The sequence below is a fragment of the Hetaerina americana genome, unplaced genomic scaffold (genome assembly GCF_022747635.1).
Source record: "Hetaerina americana unplaced genomic scaffold, ioHetAmer1.1.p SCAF_85, whole genome shotgun sequence".
Classification (NCBI taxonomy): Eukaryota; Metazoa; Arthropoda; class Insecta; order Odonata; family Calopterygidae; genus Hetaerina; species Hetaerina americana.
Genome location: NW_027287483.1, coordinates 1,317,077 through 1,340,636, shown reverse-complemented (window position 1 = coordinate 1,340,636; position 23,560 = coordinate 1,317,077). Strand labels below are relative to the sequence as shown.

The window sequence follows — 23,560 nt, the reverse complement described above, 5'->3', positions numbered from 1 at the left end:
CCAACCAGAAATGTCGGCTGTGAAATATGTTGGAAAAGCACCACATCTTGCTTCATGGGTTCCCCATCCTTTTCCTATTTACAGTTCCTGCAGTGTCATTTAAAGTTTTCGATATACCTTTTTAGACATTTTCCTGCAAATGAAGAAAAATGGAAAAATCCCCTGTCCTCACTTACAATTATCTACTACCTGCCACCTAATACTCCTTTCTTTTCTCAGCGTTTATGCTTCGGCATTCCATTTCCTCAATCACCCTATCTGTTTCCACTTCTAGAATCTGACTTTACACATCATTAGTATTAAATAAGAAGTGTAGTAGTGAATTATGATCGCTTACAAGAATTTGCAAATTTTTCACGCTGTTCCTAAATCAGTGCCTAGTTTAAATTCAGTCAAACTGTTATATTTCTGTATGTCCAGGAATTTTCAATTTACTGCCCCTAGTGTGCTGTTTTAACCAAGTTTTTGTTATGACTTTTTGCCCTGTCTCCTGCAGAACTACTGCTTTCGCCTCGTGGCCCCTCCTTGTTCCTAAACTGTAATATATATTACTGCTCTATTATTTTAGGAAAATGAAGTACATTGTACTCATATGCTATACTTATTATCTGTTATCCCACCGGATGACCTTAAATTCTACAATGAACACATTTGAGTGCTCACCGGGTGTCTAAGAAAGATAATTTAAACTTAATATGACTGCCACAGTTATTCCTTTACGGTACCAGTCAGCATGAAAAATAGCTCATTCTATATGCTGCACTCAGCCATTTGAATACATTAAGAAACAGTTTAAAAGTTTGCCTTAGAAACTGTAAATTCTAACGAGGCATTAACATTGCCCTTTCTGAAGGCAAATTCCACCTCACTGTCCATGTCAAGCCTACCAACACACAACATTTCTAACATTTAAACCGTTCCCACACTTCACTTAATAAATGCTCCCTCCAATACTTCCTTTCCATTTGAGGACATTGCATGAGCAAGAACTCTGAATCCCACAACACTTGTCTTTCTGTTCCCCATGCCCCACTCCTTTGACACAATTAACTAGAATCCTTTCAAAGCCAAAAAAAATTTTCCCTGTCCAACTCTACCAGTTCCTAAACACATTTACCTTCATCACTAAAGTTATGATAACGGTCACAATGTTTCAATCCTGTCCTATTCCACCCTCACACCATTACACTCAGAAATCTTCGCATGCCTTGAACCTTTCCAAAAAAATAGCCTCCACTATACTTCATAGGCATTCAGTCCCTCAAATAAATCTGCAAAGACCTTTCCCTCTCCTGAACAACCACAAAACCATGGCCACCCAATTACCTGAATGTCTCTCCATCACTTTTAAACTACCCATCAATCTATCTTAAATATTGAAAACTACTGGACCCGAATGTACATTGCATTTTTACCAATATACTATTACCTATTTTAAATACTATACTTAACTGAAATATAGTTTTACTGCTCAATTATTTTATCATATGATTACTTTGTATGTATATATTTACAACTGTGTTACTGTAAACTCCAGTAATATTGCACGATATTGTAATATTGTATAATTCATAAATGTCATAGGTAAATACATTTAAAAAATAATAAATGAAATACTATTGCCGGCTGCAAATTATTAGGAGAAGGTGATGGTGGAAATATCCAGAGGATTTTCATTCAGAAAAAAGGTGAATAGTCAGGAGAATGAAGGATTTCAAGTGTGGAAAATGTACTGAATTAACTTGGACTGAGATTAGATGAAAGTAAAAACAGCTGTTTGAATACCGTACAAGTATGAATAACTTCAGAAGCACTGAAACATAATATTTGAGAGAGTTATTGTAAAAGAGTCTAAATGCAGAGACATACCAGGGTGGTCTGAAAAGTTTCCGACATAACAAAGATGCAAGACATTTTTTCTGAAATTTTTGAGGTCATAAACTTTACAGACCACCCATGTATTTAAGTGGGGGCCCAGTTTAAAGTCTCCACCTCAAAATGAACTTTTGAATAGAAGTGTTAGTAAAGCCATGGAAAAATGGTAATGGTAATACAACTCAATGTGTAACCAATTTTAGCTGAGCAGAAGGGAGCTTTAGGCAGGATGCCACCTTCACTCTACATACAAACAATATAGGAGACCCCTAGATTCCAAAATTCATTTCTATTGGTAGGCGTTTTGTCTAAAAAAAGGTACAGGATATTAATTTTTTATCAGTTATAATTTTCCATTTATTCGAAAAATACTAAGATTTAAACCAAAAAAATATAACATATTTCTTCTTGTCCACTTTCATTCACTAATGAACTTCCTGAGACACGATTCTATCCCACACCACATGGTAACAAAGAATGAGGCCTTGGGCCGGAATCACAGGGTCCCTCCCTAAGATGACACTGTACATAAATTGTTTTACAACATCTCTATCAAATAATAAAGTACAGTACCATTGCAGTTACTCATGCATGTACTTCATTATTTCAGCAACTGTTTTTATTTTCATCTTCTCTTTGCCCAAGTTGATATGGCACCTTGACAATTTATTTGCAAGTTGGGATCATTCACTCTCCTCAATATTCATCAATATCTGAATGAAGACCCTCTAAATACAATTTCAGGTTCATGATACCTTCTATGATGTTGCTTATGGTGAAATTATTGATGATTTACACATGCCATAACTCAGGGTGTAATGTTACAAAGCAGCTTTAATTTTTCTCTTTAAGTTATATAATAATCTAATTGTCTACCCTTCCCTCCTTGGTTAAATACAATTTGAAGTGCTTAGTTTTAATAAGAGAAGTCCCAATGTGTTAAGCATTTAATTTTGCAGATGCATTAAATTTATTATGCTCCCATTCCTAGAATGATAAGTAATTATAATGTGCTACCAGCAATTTGCAATTTCCACTATCTCTCTTATTTATTTCAAAAGCTTCATCAAAAATTTCCGCACAAGTTGTCATAGAACAAATGAAAATATTTCCTGATACTTTTGTATGATCTTATTGTAAATGCAGTTATTTTATTTGCTTTCTGTTGCTTTAATTTTGCTTTTTTATACTGCTCATATAAGCAGTTATCTTGGTTTTTATATTGTGATATAATCGGGCAATAGCCTGTGAATAGATGAATTAAATGCAATTGCCTATCCATTCAATTTATTCATTTCCTACTATTCTAGTCTATTTCATTCTATTCCAGTCTGTTGTCAATTCATTTGAAAATCTGGGACATGGATATGATAGCCTATCATTTAGACACATTTTAGCATAGTTTTTATTTAGGTAAGTCCATAATAACAAATCTATAGGCTCTTCAAAACTATATTTTAGATAAGATTAATGAATTTAATCAAATTGATGTAATTTATACTGACTATGAGGAAGTACTTGGTGCTTCAGGATTAATCATATATATATATATATATATATATATATATATATATATATATATATATATATATATATATATATATATATATATATATATATATATATATATATATATATATATATATATATATATATATATATATGCAAGTTTGACTTCTGTTTGGTGACTGTAGTTGTGAGAATTTGTCTGGAAGTCTGACAGATGTTGTTTCATGTATATTACTGGGAATAGGATGTGTATGGATGGTAAAGGTGGGAACCCAAGATCTTGAAAAATTGAATAGGTGGATAAAATTAGAGGTTTAGATGCTATAATGCGAATAGTCTTCTTATGCAATTTTAATATGATTTGATTGATATGATTTGATGTTTTCTTCAGCGTTCTTCAAAGGAAACATGCCTAACTTAATTTTCCTGAAAGGAAGTTTATTTAAGTTTCCCATATCAAGTTTGAGTCCAGTAGAGGCCAAGATATTTTGTGGATGTGATAACTTCTATATTTTGGCAATTCACTGTTGCTGTAAGACTGGGTTTGGATGGGTTGAGAGAGGAATATAATGCCTGGGATTATTCATTGTTCAGTTTCAGACTTTTTTCTAAGCACCAGTGTATTACCAGCTGCAATCCTAATGTACTCTTTGAAGTTAATAGATTTATTTAGGTTTCGGAATCTTACTGGTAACATTAGCATGTAGAATTGGTTAAAACCCACTGACTCTCATTGAAACTGAGGGCAGATCATTAATATAAATTGAGAAAAGTATTGGACTGAGAATAGAGCCTTGAGGCACTCCTATGGATTTGGATTTGCTTTTGGTAATGTATTCATAACCACTAACTGTTACAGTGACTGTATCCTCACGATATTTAAAATATGACTGGATCCACTGCCTTCCTATCTCATGCCAAGCTATGCAATATTTTGGCGAGAATGATATGAACTATTGAGACAAAGGCTATGGTTAAATCTAAGAAATGGCCAGTTTCTTGGAATAGGTCAAAATAAAGTTTATGGCCTCACGTGTGGCTGAAATGGTGGATATGTTTTTCATGAACCCATGGTGACGACTTGATATTAACTTAATTTTACTAAAAGGTATGCGTCTACTTAGAAATATTTTAGCAAACATTAAGAATAAAGCAATTGGTTGATAGTTTATAGGATTAATCTTACTTCCTTTGTTTTTATAAATAGGAAAAACTTTCCAAGTTTTGAGAGGTGTTGGGAAAACACCTTGGGCAAGAAATTCATTGATGAAATAAAGTAGGGGTTCTTAAATGAAAGAATGGCAGAATTTAATCACAGAAATTAGGACACCAACCTCTCCAGGACTACAGTTTGTTCACTGAGCATTTACTGCAATAGCTAGCCCTTTTTCCAGGCATGGATATAAGAAGAGAGACTTATCGTTACTTGGGATGTGTTATTGCTATGGGCATTAGAGCTGATTTGTGTACTGTTAAAATGATTGTGGTGTATTTATGATAAATGTACAGGATTGGTGCCCACATTTCCTAGCGGATCATTTAATTGAAGTGGCATGCAAGGGAGTGAGGGTCATCTGAAGCTCTTTATTATCCAGGATTCTTTTGATTTATTTTCAGCGTATACAATTCTATTTAGTTATTGCATCAGTGTACAGCTCAAATTATGGGGACTTTCGTGTATTTTGTGACAAAATGGAACAAGCTCATTGTTATCTTGTAGGAGTTATTCCTTAGCACTGACATGCAGTTTATATTACTTTGTATTGATTTCAAATGTCTACACGATCCCAGTTTCCAAACTATGCAGCAGATTCGCTATTCTGCCAAGCGCCTTCAATATTTATTGTGAATCAGCTCGGCGCCTGGTTAGATATCTACTGCGACTCCTTCTACTTTCGCTATTTTCCCTTGTCTCAATCTACTCCATTTGCTCCTATCTCAATAAGTGCCGCTTTTGATATTTGTTTTCATTATAAACTTCGCCTTCAGATTATAAATATTTCACTTGGTATTTAATATTATCAATGTTACCTCTGGGTTATTATACCTGTATCTACAAAATAGTAATATTTATTTGTAACAGGTAGGAGTTCAATTTATGGGAAGGAAGCACAAAAGTTAACCGTTATTTAAATTGTGAACAAATACCATGGAGTAAAACAATCTCCAAAATTGTTGGAGTAATGTATTAATAAATGATTAAGAATTATTTTACAGCATATGCATAAGATGTGGTAGGAATAAACATTCTGGAATTTTTAAGAATTTTCTGTTTGTAGAAATATAATTTTTGGGCTTCTTCGGCCATAGAAGTCACGGCATACCTTGATGCTATTATTTTTCCATATTTGGCGCATATTATCATTGTAAAATCCGTTTTATGAAGATTTTTTATTTCATTTTCCAATGCTATCTTTGAATTCCACGCTGGTATTTCCGAAGGTCTCTCGTCCGCTAAATTATTTTATGTTGGTATGCTTTTAGGCGTTCTCTTTCCCCATTCATAACGACTCTAAAGTTTCACTCATGAAGTAAGCAGACCTTAAGTATGAATAACCTCCAACACGATATTAAGAATAAACTTTTTATCTCCTTTTGGACCTTTTTTTTATAATTACTTTACAGGATAATCTTATTCATACGTTGGTAGCATTGCTCCGTGGGATCGGAGTGGGATACGATAATTTAACTCGTTACTAGTGGTTACTTGCAGTTGACGAGTCTTGACGAGCCAAATTCACTCTGTATTTAATTTAGAAATGGCGAATTTTGAAGAGCTATTGCACAAAATCGAAGGTAATTCTATGTTATAGATAGAATTTAGTACACTCTTCGTTTAAATGTGGACATTCTTCGAAAGCATTTTCTCACTATTGCCTACTTTAACTGGAATTTCTGATTATGCTTAGGTTTTATTTTGTCATATTGCTACTGTAAACAATGTTCATTGGCGAGAAGATTATAGTTATATGTGCGCATAACTCCAGATTGCCTTGCTAAATGCCCAATCATCGTTAAAATTATTTTTTATTCATTTTAGTTTTAAATAATATTTGTTTTGTCGTGTATGTTAGTTTACATTTCTATTACCGGGAACTGTTTGTTTATCTTAGTCAATGGAATTGTATGATTTGTTTTAGCACTTTCTATTTATCGCGCAGTGTCTTCAAAGTTGAGACATTATTTCTTTTCATTAAGTTTGACGACGCTTCGTTTTTTTACAGAATGTGAAAGGTTGAGGCTCAAAGAACTGCCCAAAGAGTTAGAAGACTTTCTCGCTATAGTAGCCAAATCTGGAGATCCACTCTATCCATGGCCCAAAATCAAGTATGTTTATCGCACGAAAATCATACACGTCCTCAATCAATTTTACGAATCTAGCCCAACGTCGGAGACGACAGAAGAATTCTCTTATGAGGGGATGAAAGCCAAGATTCTGGAACGTTTTGATACATTTAGGAGGTGAAGACAATTTTTTGTTTTCTTGCAATTATTAAAATTGTGTTTGTGGACGGCCAACGGTGAACTTATTTTTAATTTTTTAATTCATGTTTTAGTGCTCCATTCACAATTCAACGACTGAGTGAACTACTCATTAGCCCGAGGAAGGAATATAACCGCATCGACAAATATATGAGAGCTCTTGAAAAAAATTTGTTGGTCGTTAGTGTAGTGGAACCAGGATGTTCGTAAGTTGATTCATTTATTAAGAGTGATGGGCTTTTTATTTTTAAATGGCTTCAACAAGTTAATCCCTTTTCAGTAATATTGCACAATTTCTCACGAAATTGAAGCAGTTTGATCACTGTCGTCCTACGAAATTGATAAGTCATCATATTTGGGATGTCGAATCCATTTGCTTCTAATATCAATTGTAAACATGCATTCCGATTCGCATGATAAATTTTAAACCATCTCCTCGTTTGTACATAGTAACAAAAGTGTCATATTAATAATTATTCAATGTTTATTCCACCAAATTCTAGAATGGTGTGGACTGACAAGGTATTTTGCATGTTCATCCATTTTAAATATTCTGAAACCCCATGCTCGTTTTCTCAAAGTTACGAATCAGTTTACAAGTTCTTATAATTTTCCCGTACTGTGTCAACAAATGATAGTGTGTGGTGCAGCACTTACTTTTCTACATTTTATGATATTTAAATGGATAGGTTTATATTGTATTGAGGACTTATCCTCTGGTAAAGACTTGTACATTGACTCGTAATGTTGAGAAACTTGACTCCTGGTGGCTGATAACTAATGTAAGTAAGAACTTGGCAGCCAACTGTTTGGTTGAAATGTTATCCATTAACCTGCCATTTCCATTTTTATCCTAGCATCTTCATGTATCACACTAAAGTTTTGAAAGGTAGGATTTGTTCATCTGTAGATGAATTTGATAAAAAAGTTACTAAAACCTCATCCTAGTAGCTTTGGGGTCTGTTAGACATTCAGTTAAGTTTTGTGAAATTCAGTGTATTTTTCCTGTTCTATCATGGCTCGATAGGCAGTACCCTGGGTTTGGTTAACATGATATTTTCGAGCTTGTTTAATAACATAATAAACTTTACATTCTTATAACTGCTTCATATAGTCAGTTCATTATCATCTTTGTGGCCTGTGACTATCTTTTAATAGTGTAGGAAGTACCCAAAGTTTAAATATGAAATATTGATGGCATCTCTGTGCAGTATTCGAGCCGTAAAATTTAGCCTTCCAATTTCAGTGTAGATGATCATTTCTTTAGCCTGTGAATAGTTTTTGCATGATATATAGCAGAATAATTTTTGGTGCTGAAACCTGGCATTTTTAAATTTACTTTTTCAAATGAGGCTCCTTCTTAATTTTATATTATTTGGGAATATGACAGTTTTTAGAATCTTTCAAAGTTGTATGGTTTTTAGCCCAGAATGGTGCAGGATAATGTTTTTCTGATTATTTTTAGTTGCAAATTAGGATAATTTGAAACAAATCAATGGTGTTAGTTTTTGATGTTTTTTCCATGCAATTAAATCGAAATATATTGATGTCTTGCATAAACCATTTTGTCTATGCCTCTTATACTTGAATGTTAATTATTAGTGGCTAGTGACAAGTTACTTCAGATTACATACTCAAGCATTGAATTATTTTTGGCTCCAAAGCTCTTTGTAAAACCCTTCCCTTTTCTTTTAAGTTTTTATTTTATTGTTATATGTTTTAAATTCTAAGTTTTTTAAGGTTATAGCAGCTTTAGAGTATTTACTGTGACTGAAAGTTCATTTGCTCAATATTTTTTCTTTGTGGCTAATGGCCATTAATATGTTTTATTTTCTGTAGGAGAAAACCACGCAAACGAAGCTCGTGCAATCTCATTTAATCCCACTTGTACTAACCCAATTTAACAAGTTTGAGCACAAGCTTTTACTAATGGAAGCATGCCTGTGAAAAAAGTCATGATTTGATAATGATTGCAGCAGTGATATGCCTGTATTATTGGGCGAAGAATGAGATTAATTCAATTTTGTTGTAAAACAGAGAATTCAGATTGTTTTGTTTACTACTCTATTATATAAAAGATAATATTTTTCACATTGGAGTAAAAAGATCTGTATCTTTCCACCAATTTATTGTTCCTAATAAAATTGGTGGAAAGATGCATTGTATTTTTTTACTATGTGTTATGGATTTCCACAAATTTGAGTTTAGGTCACAGGACTGTCTTAAAAAAATTAAGATTGTTGTTGTCCTTGCTGACTAATAGCTAGGAGTCTTATTAGTTTTGTTTTATGCACTAACCTCTGTTAATGTTCAATTACTAACACACTCACTTGAATGCTTACTAACCTTTTTACTAGTGTTCTTACTAATCTGTTAATTGTTGTTCATTCTAACCTGGTGATTTGTAGCTACTTGCTTTTTATTTGTTCAGTTAGTTGTTTTAAATCTCCATGTAATACCTAATTTTATTGTTATTTTGTAAAATATAATTATGTTGAGTTACTTCCTTCAGATTTGTTTTTGTTTCATTACTTTAGTGTTATCTCGTGTTCCTTTAATTTTTGTTAATTGGATTTTGTTCCATCTACCATTTTAAAGATTGGATATTTTCAGTGTTGAAAATTGATTGCCATTATAATTTTAAAAATCATGTTTTTAATTTGTTCTAAAGCTATGTTTTTAGTTCGTAATTTTTGTCAGAATGAGAAATTTCAACTTAGTTAAAAAACATGTAGGAGTGTAGGCTTTCCTCGTAAACAGCATTCACAAAGTTTTTTTTTCGGTTTTCACACTGGGGGTGTCAGATATTATAATAGTTATTAAATCTGGGTATAGGCTTTCCTCGTAAACAGCATTCACAAAGTTTTTTTTTTGGTTTTCACACCTGGGGTGTCAGATAGTGTAATATTTATAGAATCTGGGAAGTTTTTTTGATTTCTCACAAATAAAATATGTACGATTGATTATTGGGTTGTATGCACCTTCTGTAAATTGAAATATTAGTGAAACTTCAGCCACATAAATATTGGGTGGTTTGTTCCATTTTTATGTATAGGTTGCGTGTACCTTGCTAGTCTATATGCTCTCTACTCGATGCCTGTCCAATGCTACTTTAAATTTTGATACAAGTGGTGCTAATTTTCCATTAGCCCTTGATTTTGATCAATACCAGTATAGCCAAACTATTAGTTTTCTTTTTGTATAGCATTTTCTATTCAAGTACATGCTCTTTGTAATCCTATTTTTTGATTGAAAATACACAACAAAACCTCAGTTCATGAACTTTTCAATTCAGTAAACTGTTGAACTGAGTTGTTCATGAATCAAAACAACAATGTAAAATGGATCAATCCATCCTAGACCGCAAGAAAATTGCCCTTAGTCAGTCACTGAAAAAAATGTTTCCACTGTCACCGTCATTTGTTAATCATGAAAAAGCTATGAGAGTAGAAAAAAAACTTTGCACTCCCACATAAAGATTAAATCTTAATGTGTATGTGTAAAGTTTCTTTTTATACCCTCATCATGAAGGAATTCCACAAAGCTAAGCCTGGAACTGTTATGTTTATGAAGAAGCTATTCCAGTTCTCCTGTAGCGAGTTCATGCTATGGCTACAAATCCGTGCTAGCTCCTCCTCATCGACTTCTAATTCAATCCAATTGCCTTTCGTGACAATGTGAACATACTTAAGCTTCAATCTCAGCAAATATTTCCTCCCTATGAAAGCTTCTTTCCCTTACGTAATTCTTTTTCTGATTCCCCAACTTATTTGAACATCTTGTTTTCAAACATTTCCATAAGTAAACTGCTCCAATTGCTCTAATTTTCATCCTCCCATTTAACATGAAATGCAGCCTTCCTCCTCAAAATTTTTGGTTTATTTACATTGATCTTAATTGCTCATGTGCCACACTGATTTTCTTATGCACTCAGCAATGATTGGTACAAATAAACTTGGCCTTGGGTCACCCCTTGCCCCACTGGTTAACCACAGCTTAATCATATAGCTTGATCAAATCTCCGCTGACTTTCCCACCTGTGTCAGAACCTAATATGGATTTTTAATCATGCACCCCCACATATCCTTTTTACAGATATTTAAAATTACTCTCACACATGTTTAAAATTAATTCTCAATGAGGTGTTGCGAGCACCACAGCCAGCCACACTTGGTGTTAGGTGCTGAAAAAGTGCCAAGTTGTGATGACTTTTTCCCTTGATGTGGCTTAAACAAATTGTTATCTATACCTTATGTACCCTATACATCATACTTGACTAATCTATATTCTATGATGGGATGTCTGGCTGGTTTTCTCATAAAAGCTCCTTCATCCTTAAGAATTACACAAAGTTCTTCCTCTAGTAATTAATGTAAGAATCAGAGGCACCATTCTTTTGCTGTTCCTTTGTTCCTCTGTGTGTTTTCTTATTTTTTAGTGTACTTCATCTGTAAGGTTTTTCACTTTGCTATAAAATCATATAGCATATTACCCTGATTCCTTTTAGGAACCAGCTACAGATGATTGTAGAGTGAATTCAAAAATGTCAATTAGCCACTGAACTCATGTTAGACAGTCATCCCCTGTTTCTGCAGTGATATTTAGGGAAACGTGTTTGCATGGTACACCGATTTATGTGGTCAATTTTTCACCTACTTCCTTGTGAGGTCAAGGGCATGAGTAGGCTTGCAAACTTCACAGGATTTCATCAGTATCATTTGCCAAAAATTCTGTGTTGCCTAGGAACTTTCAGTTGTTTCCATAAATGATATATACCTGTTTTAACTTCTTCATGGGATGTTTTGATATTTTTTATTGCCTTTATACACAGTAACGGAAAACAAATACGTACACATTAGGTTTTTTGTTGGTATTTGGAAACTGCTAATGCAAAATGCTATCTTCTTCAGCAGTGGGCAATTATGTATGAATAGCTTTATATTCAGACTTAAATATAGACTGCCTATGTAGATGAACTACATGATAAAGACATTTGGCAAGGTGTTTGGGCTATTGTAAGGAATGAAATTGAAGAAGAGTGTGAGAATAGATACAACCCTGCAGCACTATTTTAGTTATTGGATTAAAATGAAGGAATAGTTTTTATGGGTTAGTCAATGAACATTTATGAAAGAGGAATTAGGACGGAGAGCTATGCTATGTATTCAAATCAGTTATAATTTTCCTATAAACAGTGTTAGTAACCGGATGGCAAAGAATATATCATTGCTTAGGGCATTGCAGAATCAGTGTGATAGGATGGTGTGAGAGTTAATCATGAGAAAATGAAGCTAAGTTCAACAAAAATAGAAAGGCTGAGATAATCATTAAAATTTGGGGATATAAATTGGGACAGGTAAAACGGTCTCCTAATTGGGAAGTGTTCTGGATTAGAGTGTGCAGAGTGATGGGGACTTTAAAAGTAGAATTTCATTATGTAAATTAGTTATTTCAAAGAGGTAGGAGTTGATGATTTGAAAATTAAGTAAAAACGTGAAGAATAGACAAGTGAAAACTTTAAAATGGAGCATAGGTTTGTATGGCTCAGGAACTTGTTTATTGCAGCAAGAGGATAAGTGTAATTTGGAGGCCTTTCAGATGTAAGTGTGGAGGAGAATAGAGTAAATAAAATGGATGGAAAGGAAAAAAAATTAAGTTGTAGGCATGGTTGGGGAAAGGTATAGCCATTGCATGTTTTGAATAAGGCAGGGCAAGTTGATGCTAGAAATACTGAGGGGCATTGGGATGCTCCCTCCCTATGGTCTACAACCATGATGTGGTGGAAAGACTAATGTGTTCTAATGACCCCCAGATCAGTACTGGAAGGAGCAGTAGCAATTGCTCCTGGTAGGGTTCCCAATGCCAGATAGGTCAAAGGATAAGAGCCGGATGAAAGGTAATCCTGTCAGCGTCTGTCCTTCAGCAATTTGACGGCAAGGGCAGCTGACCTCAGGGAAGCGGCCACTTCAGTGATATTTTATTAAAAACAAGGAAGGCAACATGAATCCATCTCATTTATATATCTCTAGAAATTATGATCGAAGCAAGTGTCAAAATGAGTCCTAGCAATTATGGGACTTTTTCGGGGTAACTTTGGAATATGGCGAAGTGGACTGTATTGTAACCAGCAGCTGGAGAGCTTCCTTGTTTGTTGTCTCACAAAATCCTTGCGAAGCAGAATTGACTGCAGCAATGTAGAAGAAGGTGTGAAGGGCTAAACCACTTAGAATATGGAGTTAAAAAATTAGGATGATACTGATGATAGGGAAATTAAAAAACATAAATGGAGATAGAAAGTATATAGAATTGAAGAACTGTGTAGTGTGGGGTTTCAGATTTCAGAGTTAAATAATGAGCTATTTTATAATGGGGAATGAAAAGAATCAGAAAACCTTTGTAAATTTCCCCAAATTTTATCACAGTTGAAACCAAAGTGAAATGGTTTGTTGAGGTCTATCAAGTTTTTCTAATTTTTCAAGCTATGATTTCACTAGGTTGAGCCAGACACCATTTAATGTAGTATCAGACGTAAGGGTAATTTTTCCTCTTGAATAGGTCTGAGGATGAAGTGTATAGCCCCAGTGTCATCAAAAAATCCTACCCTTAGCCAGCAGTGATTGTTTTACTTACTGTTTTACTTTTCTTTGTCTAATAATACCTGCCAATTTTCTCCACCCTCAGATTCTCATACTGGTAGTTAAGCATGTCTTGATCTTGACGTTTCTTCTTGCATTTCCACTTAGTCAACAATCAAATGGTCTTTCATTGGATTATGTCTTGGCAGAGTGATATCTTCCCAAGTGATGTTGGTCCTATTTGTTTTTTCCTCTAAAATAAGCAAGATTGTCACCCTTTAATACTTGCTGGAGAAGCAAAGTCAACATATAACTTCTTGATCTGAGCTTGCAGGCTGTGAATGCTTAATTGTATGTGTTCCAGTTCTCTTCTTAAACATGTTAACTCATCCTTGGCTAGCTTTGAACAGTTCAGTTTGAAGTACTCATTTCAGGTTTTTTTTTATTAAAAAGTCATCCTTTAATCATTTTAGTCATGGGCAAATTAGAGCTTCAGACACACTATCATCAGCTGTTTCTGATTTATGAAAATCAGCAGTGACTTCACATCATCAATCAGTTGGGCTCTTTGTTCACTAATAACTCTTGTGCTTCTTATGACATCAGTTTACTTGATCATCCATTTTTTAGCTGAAGGCATCTTATGATTTTGCTATACCAAATCATATAGTAAGATCCCAGACATAAATACTGTTTTCCTAATAATATATCAGTTTTTTCAACTCTCTGTCATTTTCTTATTTCCAATGTAGTTGAAATGCAGACAATTCTGAGTGATGCTACCATGTAGCTTGTGCACTCTCATTGCTCAGACCCTAGGAGCACCAGTGCCAGTGTGTCTGTCTGGTCTTGTGTGAATTGGACGGAGCATCAAGATCTCTGCCATTGTAGAATGTGACTGCCTGTTTGTGAGCTGAATTTAGTGTTCCTAAAAAAGTATTTTTCTTGAGGGGATTTGTTTATGATCTGAGGTTCTACTGTAACAGGAAGGTTTTGGCAAATTTTTGTAAAAGATTCATTGCTTCAGTTTAGGTCCCGTGAATCTGTGGAAATATTAATATCCCGTTTTCTATGAGGGTAATTTGAAAAGTTCTTGAAATGGATTAGAAATATATGACTTACCTCAATGAAACTTTTATTTTTCAATGTAGTCTCCCTACATGCTAATGCACTTGGTTGATTGGTTTTCCAATGTCTTGGTCCAATCTGAAAAATTGGATTCCTCAAGGCCTGCAAAATACCCATCTACTTCAGCTGTTAGTTCTTTCTTTAAAGAGAATCTCCATCCGCCAAGGAAAATTTTGAACTTCGGGAAGAGGTAGAAATCGGATGGAGCCAAATCAGGTGGATAAGGTGGATGTGGAAAAAATTTGTCTGTAATTTTGCCATGGCAACCACACTCGTGTGTGAGCGTACAATTTCTTGACGAAGATGACTTTCTTCCTTGCCAAACCCGGTCTTTTTTGTGTATCTTTTGCTGCAGTTGATCCAGGAGTTTAACGTAGTATTGTCCAGTATTTGTTTGACCTGTGGGAAGATAATCTATCAGCAGAATCCCTCTTGCCTCCCAGAAAACTGAAGCCATCACCAGCCATTGCTTTCATTGCTGGTAATGAATCAACATGATTCCACCGCTTTGATCGCTGTTTTTGTCTCTGGGATATAGTAGTGTACCTAAGTTTCATCTGTGGTCACAAAATCTTCAAACAACAAAATCTTGTTGGTTGCTCTTAAAACAGGTCAAATATTGTTCGTAAATTTCCATTGTGATGCCTTTGTGACCCTGCATCAAGAGTTGCTGCTCCCATCGGGCAGATAATTTCTCATATCCAATTTCTCTGTTAAAATGTGATATGCCCATTCAGATTGTATCCCTACAGCTTGTGATTTCTCCACTTTCAGTTGGCAATACTCGATGAACATTTTATGAACTTGTCCAATAATTTCTAGGGTAGTGGCACATTTTTACTGACTTCTTCACATATCATCATCTGAGCTGTCCTGACCTAAAAAACTCATTTGTCCACTTGGCAACAGTTGAATGAAAAGGAGCCGAGTCCCTCATAGTGTTCTGAAAGTTAGGATGAATTTCCTTTGCTTTCGTAACTTTCTTTACTAAGTACTTAATCACTGCTGGAATCTCAATTTTTCTTTACCAAGTATTTAATCACTGCTGTAATCTCAATTTTTTTCCATATTCACAAATCACCGCATGGGAGCAACAACAGAGAGGTGTTCACAACACAAATATCTTTGCAGATCACTGAAGTATTACATGTTGGCTCATAAAGGATTACGGATAAAAATGCGGGAAATTCATTGCGCTAGTGCTGGCATCTGATGGTGATCCCATGAACCTTTCAAACTACCCTCTTATTATTAGGGTTTTTGTGTAAACACCAATGTTCAAATCTCTTCTACAATTCTTTGTCATCAAAAGTTGTTCTTAGGGTGGTATCTCTTGCTAATAATAATCAATCCTAATTGAAATGAAATAGATGATACCAAAATAGTAAAAATTCTTAGAAATATAATTATACTAGGTGCATTATTCAAATTCCTGTTACAATATGATGTGTAGCCCTTGTTAATTTGGACTAATGAAGGGAAAAATTCATTCAACTTGCAGACACGCTGCAGGGTTATCTTGTCTCCAGTTTAAAAATTTATCAAGAATCTTGGGCATATTTATCTGGGCCTTAATCGTGATTAGGTACTTTTTAATCGCATTAAAAATGCTGCTTTCTTACCGATGGGTTTTTTATTGTTATATTGAGTCATAGCCAAGTATATATGACTGGTAACTGAAGCCATTTACTTCAGGAACTGCAAGCTCAAAGCTGCAGTTCATGAGGTGGTCAAATAAGCTGAAAATTGTCAAAAGGTAATAAGTGTGGCTGTGCATTACTATGGTACAGCGTCCAGCCTCTTGTTTAGAAATTAGCTTTATGCTATGCTTGCGAGAATTTTCAGTACATCACTACAGTATACTGCAGTTGCATGCTCTGGTTAAACATGCTGTTACACCATTCGCAGAATATGGAAAAATATGGCAACTTTTTCCAGCAGTAACCATCACTGACTTTTTTTGTCTGAGATATTGTATACAGAGCTTTTCTGCTTACTCGCAAGATCAAAATGATGTAGCCATGTTTCAATCTTAGTGACAACCTTTGAAAGAAACTCATCTTCCTGTTGCATCATCAATAACTGCGATCAAACCAGAATGAGAATGTCCTGGTGTTTGGGTATGAGAACTTAGGCGACTTAGATTCATTCCTGCTGTACAGGGCACTTATTTTGTGAACTAGTCAATTTTGAAAGAGTTGCCACAGGACAGATCAAGCTAGTATACTGTAGCGTCTACATCCTTCTAAATCATATCAACTTTTGCGATAATTGGCGTTTGAATAAACGACACACAATTCCAGTTTGGAGAGAAGTATAGAAGAGATGCAAGGAGTCGTAACGGAGTCATCATCTAAGCCATCCGATCAATGGCTAGGGCGTCTTCTTGTTTCGTGTAAGTAATGAAACCTTTTCCATCTTTATAATTTCAAAATAATTGTGCAGTTTTGCCAGCATAAATTGTGTGACATTGTTGACAAGTGCATTTATTTTCTAGGTGTCCTCCCAGGTGTTGCTGTTGTACATTTTGCAGGAAGGAATGATAGTGTTTTTTTGCTATCTGAAGAATTACTCTTCCTGTTCAAGGCTGTAGAATCTAGGAGGAAGTCAGCTGGCTGAATTAGACTGAAGGCTTTCTCTGCAAGGCAAGTAAGTAATTAATTATGGCACCTTGAAAGTAAACACCACCAAATGAAGTAAAGAATCAATCAGTTTACAGCTTTCATAAAGTTCTTGGATTGATGAAATACTTAAGCATTTAGTTACTCAGAGTGCATTTTTCTATATATTATGTGAGTTTATTCTTCCTTGTACCTTTGTGTCTTCAATTTTATGATTTTTTTTGTAAACATAACTTTTTTTTACTTGGAAAGTGTTCCTGATGTGTCCATAGAAGTCGTCCTGGGCTTCATTCTGGTTTCTACCATTTATCAACCTTTACTTGAGGTGTCTTCAGGAGCTCTCGTACTGAAGAGCTCCCATATGAAAGCTCCAGTCTTAGGCTGTTCTGTGTTGGTGACAATGCATGAAAAATTACTTGGTAACTTTATCATGGAAAAGTGGTTTAAATTGAAAAAATGACTTAGTGTGTCTCCTGCATGTAAAATGATTGTATAAACTTGTCAAAATAGGTCTATTTCCAAAGCTTTTGACAAATGGAAAGGAACGTGGCTGGAAAAATATGACCTGAATATTACTCATAAATTTTAATTGTTTTTCCTATTTTCCTGAAATTGAAATTGGAGTTAGGCTATCCAGAAATCATTACCATTATTGTGAGAAATCATTACCATTAGAAATCATTACCAAAATGAAGTTGTGCTTATTTACTCGAGGGGGTTAAAATCTTGGTACTCTGTGTTATCTGCGAGAACATGAATGTTTTTCACTCTTAATCCAAAAAGTACACTACCTGTGCAACTTTTAGTTTTCTGTCATTCTCTTTGTATCTATTGGAAGATAGATTGATTTCTGATTGGCCCAGAGTGCTTAGTTACAATATGCCCTGCACATACAGAATATTACTCTTTGAAACTGAAGAGCCACTTAAAATAACCAAATGCTGAGTAAAATATGGCCCCAATTTTAGGAATTATTCCATTATTTAGGAAAATGTAATTTTGTAATTTTATGCACAAAATTTAATGATTGCCCTAGTTTTCAACTTGTTGTTTGTCATTCTCAGAGTTTTGTGAGTGGTTGTGAGAATGCCAGTTCATCTGAAATAGCCATGTCTTTTTATAAATGCTTGCATGGGAAACAATCTGCACAGGTGTTTTATTTCCAAAAGAATAATGATATGTCAAACTGAATTATTCATTGAATGTAGTATGTCACTCATGAAGCTAGGATTAAGTGTAATGATTGTGATTGCAAAATTTTATTGGCTAAAGGATACCTGTTATTTTGGAGGATGGCAAGTGGCAGTCAGGGCCACCTGCCAGCTTAAAAGGATTACTGAAATTAATCTCAGCCTTAATGCCAGATTCTTAATGCCTTGGCAGATATCTTGAGCATCAATTACTGTCATTCAAAGTGTTATTTATATGATTGAAAACTAACTTCATTGTATCATACCCTAATGTGCAGTGAGCCTACCTACTTATTTCTCCGTCAAGCTCGATGCTTTTATTTATATAAGAAAGGTAAAGATGAAATAAGCACAGCCTATGGTCTAGAAAAAGAAAATACAGCATTTCTCTTGGAGAGTCCTTATTCTGAAAAAAATACCAGCATGTGAAGTTCATGTATGGTTCCGTGGTACAGGCATGAGGTCCCATGTGTGTTTCATTGAATTTTTCTTGCGGCTTTTGAAATAATATTAGACTGAAGTTATCAGCTGCAACTATAATCACTATGAAGAAGAAATTTGATTTTTGAATAATATTTATAATCACATGAGTTGGGCACAATCATTTAGCTTAAATCCCATTGAATTATGCAAATATATGCTTTGCGTTAGTACTTTCTCATTGTATAAAAGGTGTGGCCGTTTATGAGTAGGTGTGTTCGACAAGTTATGAATATGATTGTGGTGAAACAATTATTGTAAGTACCATATTTTATGGCATGAAGTACATACACTCCAATTTTGAAACGTTCTTCAGGGGAGAAATAGTTCTTGGTACAAAACCATGTAGATAATTTGCAGTAGTTGAAGAGGAGGAGTTAATGGATAATTGAAAATGGCTGGATCATTTAATAATTTCCAGAATATTATGACTATATTTTTTAAAGGCGTGCTATATGAAATATAACTTTTTTTATGTTTCATTTAAGTGATTTTCTCAATTCAGTCATTCATACCAATTGCCCTTATGAAAATGGCACATTGTTAAATTACTGTAGTAAGTTTCCTAAACCCATTGTAATGCAAAAAAATCAACTGTGAAGGCTTATTTGCACCTGATATGATTGGCCACCTAATTCATGCCTATGTCCTGTGGCAGCCTCTTACATGAGTCTGTGTGTTGGTTATTACTTTATTTGCACAAAATTTATATTAGACTAAAAAATAACCCCACTGACTTGGAATTTTCTCTCAAGAGCATTTGCAGTTATACTATTACTAATGCTGCCTGCCAACATCAACTTTCACCCTTCAAAATACAGATAATCAGTGTATACCACATTTGCAAAAACAGGACCCATTGCCTTGAATGGAAAGCAGCCTACTGTCCATTGTGAAAGATCTTCTAAATACCCAAGCCCATAAGTCTCCTTGCCCTGATCCTATCCCTTCCCTTTTATCTAAGTAAACAATGTCATCAACCTCCTCTATGCTCTGTCATTAGGCACGTATCCTTTATCTTCAGTTTTAATAGTAATGGTGGATTTAATGCACACAGGCAGTGCCCCCAATTGGTATGCTTTCATGGCATATCTATTGAGTGAAATTCTCTTGGGTTTTTCATCAGGTGTCTCAATTGCTGCTGACATGCTGAGGCCTTCTGAATGTCATTTGGCCAAATTTTTTGAGTGTTCATCCTGGTTTCAGGTGTCTTGAGATTGGTCTGTAGATTGAATTCATCTTGTAATCTCTAGATTGGCCAAGTATTTTGCTTAGTGTCTGCTATGCATTTTAGAGTGGATCTCTCTAGGTGTTGTATAATTAAAAATGTAAATCCTTATTGGAATTCTTCTTTTGGAGATGGTTTTCAATAGCCTCCTTGACTAACTGATCACAAAAGCCACATGAGCAGCATAGTATTTTTGCCTTGTCCCATTTGATGTGGTGATCTTGGCTAATGTTGTGCTCAGTGATCCCTAATTTTTCCAATAGTCCCAATCTCAGGTGCCTATTGTGTTTTTTCATTTGGGTTTCAATTGTGCATCATGTCTCGCCAACATAAACCTCACCACACTCACAAGGTATTTTATTAACCTTGGGAATCTTAAGGCCAATCGGGTCCTTCATGTTAACCAGCTGGTGGTAGATGAATATTGGCGATGTTGAATCTCTGTAGTATTCAGGAGATTTTTCTTGTTATCATGGAGATGCATGGCAGACAGTCTCTCGCCATAGTTTTTTCGTTGGTCCCCTGAGTTTGTCTTCTTTGTTTCTCCAGGGAGATTTGTCTCTCACTGTATCAGTTTTGGAGAAAAGTCGACTTCAGATGTTGAAATTCCCCTGGAAAGCTCTCCTAGTCAGCTATAGATTTGACCCTGAGTATCAATGATGACAGGACAGCACAACGTTGGGAAAAATGGTGGTGGCTGCAACCATTAAGATCAGTGTGGGTGGTTCTGTGATAAATACTATACCCTAGCCATCTGTCTCTTTTCTGTGAATTAGTATGTCTAGGAAGGGGAGCTGGTCATTATTTTCCGCCTCCTTTGTGAATCGGATGATTGGATTCTGTGTATTCATGTGGTCCAGGAAGGAGTTCAAGGTATTAAGTCCATAAGACCAGATAATAAACATGTCATCCAAATATCTGAAGAGTACCTCCAATTATGTACGTTTAAATATATTTTTAAAATGAGATTACAAAATGTATGTGCTCAAACATTTAAGCCCTTGCGTGGTGAAGGAAAACCCACCTGGGTGTGAATAAAACTTGTGAACCCAAGATTGGTATGGGAGGATGTTATCCCACTTCCATCAAGGTTGAAAATCACACAGTACATTATAATAACAATGAACAAAATTCAGTATTATCCAAATAGTTAAACAAGAAAATTGGGCATCGACTCTGCTTTTTTTTAAATTATCCTCAAGAAAACATAAGTATTATGGCTCAGCCATCTGGGCATAGGCAGCCACTCACTTGTCCTAACTAATATTGGGCAATGCTTCTGAAGACCCATCACAGGTTATTGTTTTCCAATGAGATATGAGTAAATTACTTGAGTTCAGTTGGTAAAACTTTTGCAAAAGATCATAGTTCATTAGCAACTATCTTTTATGAGTGAGCTGGAGTAGATGGCAGGGAAAGGAATGCCTCTTGATGGAGCTAATAAATAACTCCAATTGGGTTACTGAATGTCAAATTACTGCTCTGCTCTACTTGAGACACACTGGCAAATAAAATGTTTCTAGGATATTTTAATTGTGAAACAGGGATTTCCTTTCCATTAAAAGTCTTTGAAATTACTTTGAAGGAGGATATCTTGGTAGTGTAAATCATTCCACTGGAAATCTGGTGATTTGATTTAGAAACGGTTGTGCTGAATGATTTTCCCCCAAAATTCTTGGAATATATCTGCAAATAATGGCTATTTTTTTAAGTAATTAAGGTTTGTTCGCAAAGTATTCCTGTGTAAAAAGTTAGCATGCTAAATATGTATTCTTAAACAATAAAGTGATCCTGCATACTGTGGAGTATGCTCCAGTTGTCTGTATAACAGAGGTTAAGGTTCCTCTGATGTGTTAAACACAAAATTTCATCCTCTCATATTTACTTTGTGAAAAGATAATTTAAATTTATTTTCTGTTTGAGTTGAAACAGTCCTAATCGCCTGCTGATTGATACTCATAAGAGTGATCCCCATGTGAGCTTATTTTTTAAATCCATGAATGTACCAAATTTTCCTAGAAAACCACAGGAAAATGATCAGCCCCTCCCCCCTCATTTTTCTGTTCATGTGCAAACTTCTGGATCAATGGGGCTTATTTCCAGGAATGCATTCCCCTTGCTTATTACTGTGGTTAACGCTTGTTTCAAGGTGGTGTTTGGAATGCAAGAATTGAAAATATTGTCTGTGTGTCCCTTTACCTCCTATTTTTAATGTTCAGTCTTACATTTGGCTGGATGATTAATTGGGTTTCCTATTTTCAGATTTCTGTATAAATTATGTGCTTTTAATGTACAATAATAAATACTGCAATTTGCATTGAGATGCACTGAATGTGAAGAATTTCATTGAAAATAATTTCCCAATGTTGAAAACCAAACTACTATAACTTTACCTGAGTATATATTTTTCTGTTAGGCATGGTCTTTGTTGCACTGTTGTGGATGTTTGAATTGCCAAGGAGTACATAATGTTTTTGGGGCTTATAGTCACTTTGGGATTTTATTTCAATTAATTTATGCATTTCTCGTGTGCATGTCCTAACATTTGCATGCATTTGTGGTGTTGCATCGTGCTGCCAGTTTCACTGGATAACTCTTTAAAATAGCCCTGTGTGGGTTTGAATGCTAGCTGTCCTAAAACTATGGCACAATAACCAGCTATATGGTTATTAAGTAGTACATTTTGGTTAAGTGGAAGGGATTGGAATGGTGTGGTGGTTAACGTACTGGCTTCCTGCCCAAAAGGGTCCAGGTTCAATTCCTAGGGGCGAGAGATCTTTTACAGTGGTATCCAAATCCCTACTTGAGGTGTTTTGTGGAGAGCACTTTGAGTGAGTACATCATCCATCGGATGGGACATTAACTGCTGGACCCCATGGCACCTTTCGTTAAGAGTAGGCGCCCTTCCTTTCCCATCCATCCCTAGTGGTGCAAATGACCTTAGCTGTCGGTCAACTCCCCCTAAAACTACTACTATTGTCTAAGTAAAGAATTCCATTTCCAAATCAGGTTCACACAAAATTCTTGTAATTGTTGAGTAGTGAATCACTTTTGCTTGGTTAACTTGGTCCCGTACCAGCACCCTTTTGGATAAAGGTCTGATTGTGATAAATCGTTGTATTCCTTTTAACCTAATTATTTTATAGATTCAAGTGGCTTCCTTGCAGTAAGATATTCATTATTGTGCAGTTTGACTTTTAATTAATTAGAATGCAAATGACCTCAGCTGTCGGTCACCTCCCCTAAAGCTACTACTTCTATGAACTAGAAGTTAACTTATTTTCATTGGTAGAATTATTTCTTCATGTGTTTTAACAATTAACAATCAGGGAAGAGGCTATAATGATTTATGTATATAACCTAATTATTTGAAATGCGATTTGAAGTGAGAACCTTTTAGTTAAAGATTTAATTAATTTGTGAATTTTAAGTTTAATTTCTTAATTAATTTGAAAAAAATTGAAGCAGTAT

General features: G+C 35.0%; 1 protein-coding gene across 1 annotated transcript in view; it reads left to right on the top strand.

Annotated features, from left to right (window-relative positions):
- The first annotated feature begins 6,073 nt into the window (after positions 1-6,073).
- The window catches only part of LOC139698419 (serine/threonine-protein phosphatase 4 regulatory subunit 2-like), a 36,707-nt gene continuing 19,220 nt past the window's right edge, over positions 6,074-23,560 (top strand). Inside the window, exons 1-3 of the mRNA XM_071597320.1 lie at positions 6,074-6,180; positions 6,609-6,846; positions 6,942-7,073. Coding sequence (XP_071453421.1) covers positions 6,144-6,180; positions 6,609-6,846; positions 6,942-7,073 — 407 coding nt within the window. The 5' untranslated portion in view covers positions 6,074-6,143. The remainder of the gene's footprint in view (positions 6,181-6,608; positions 6,847-6,941; positions 7,074-23,560) is intronic.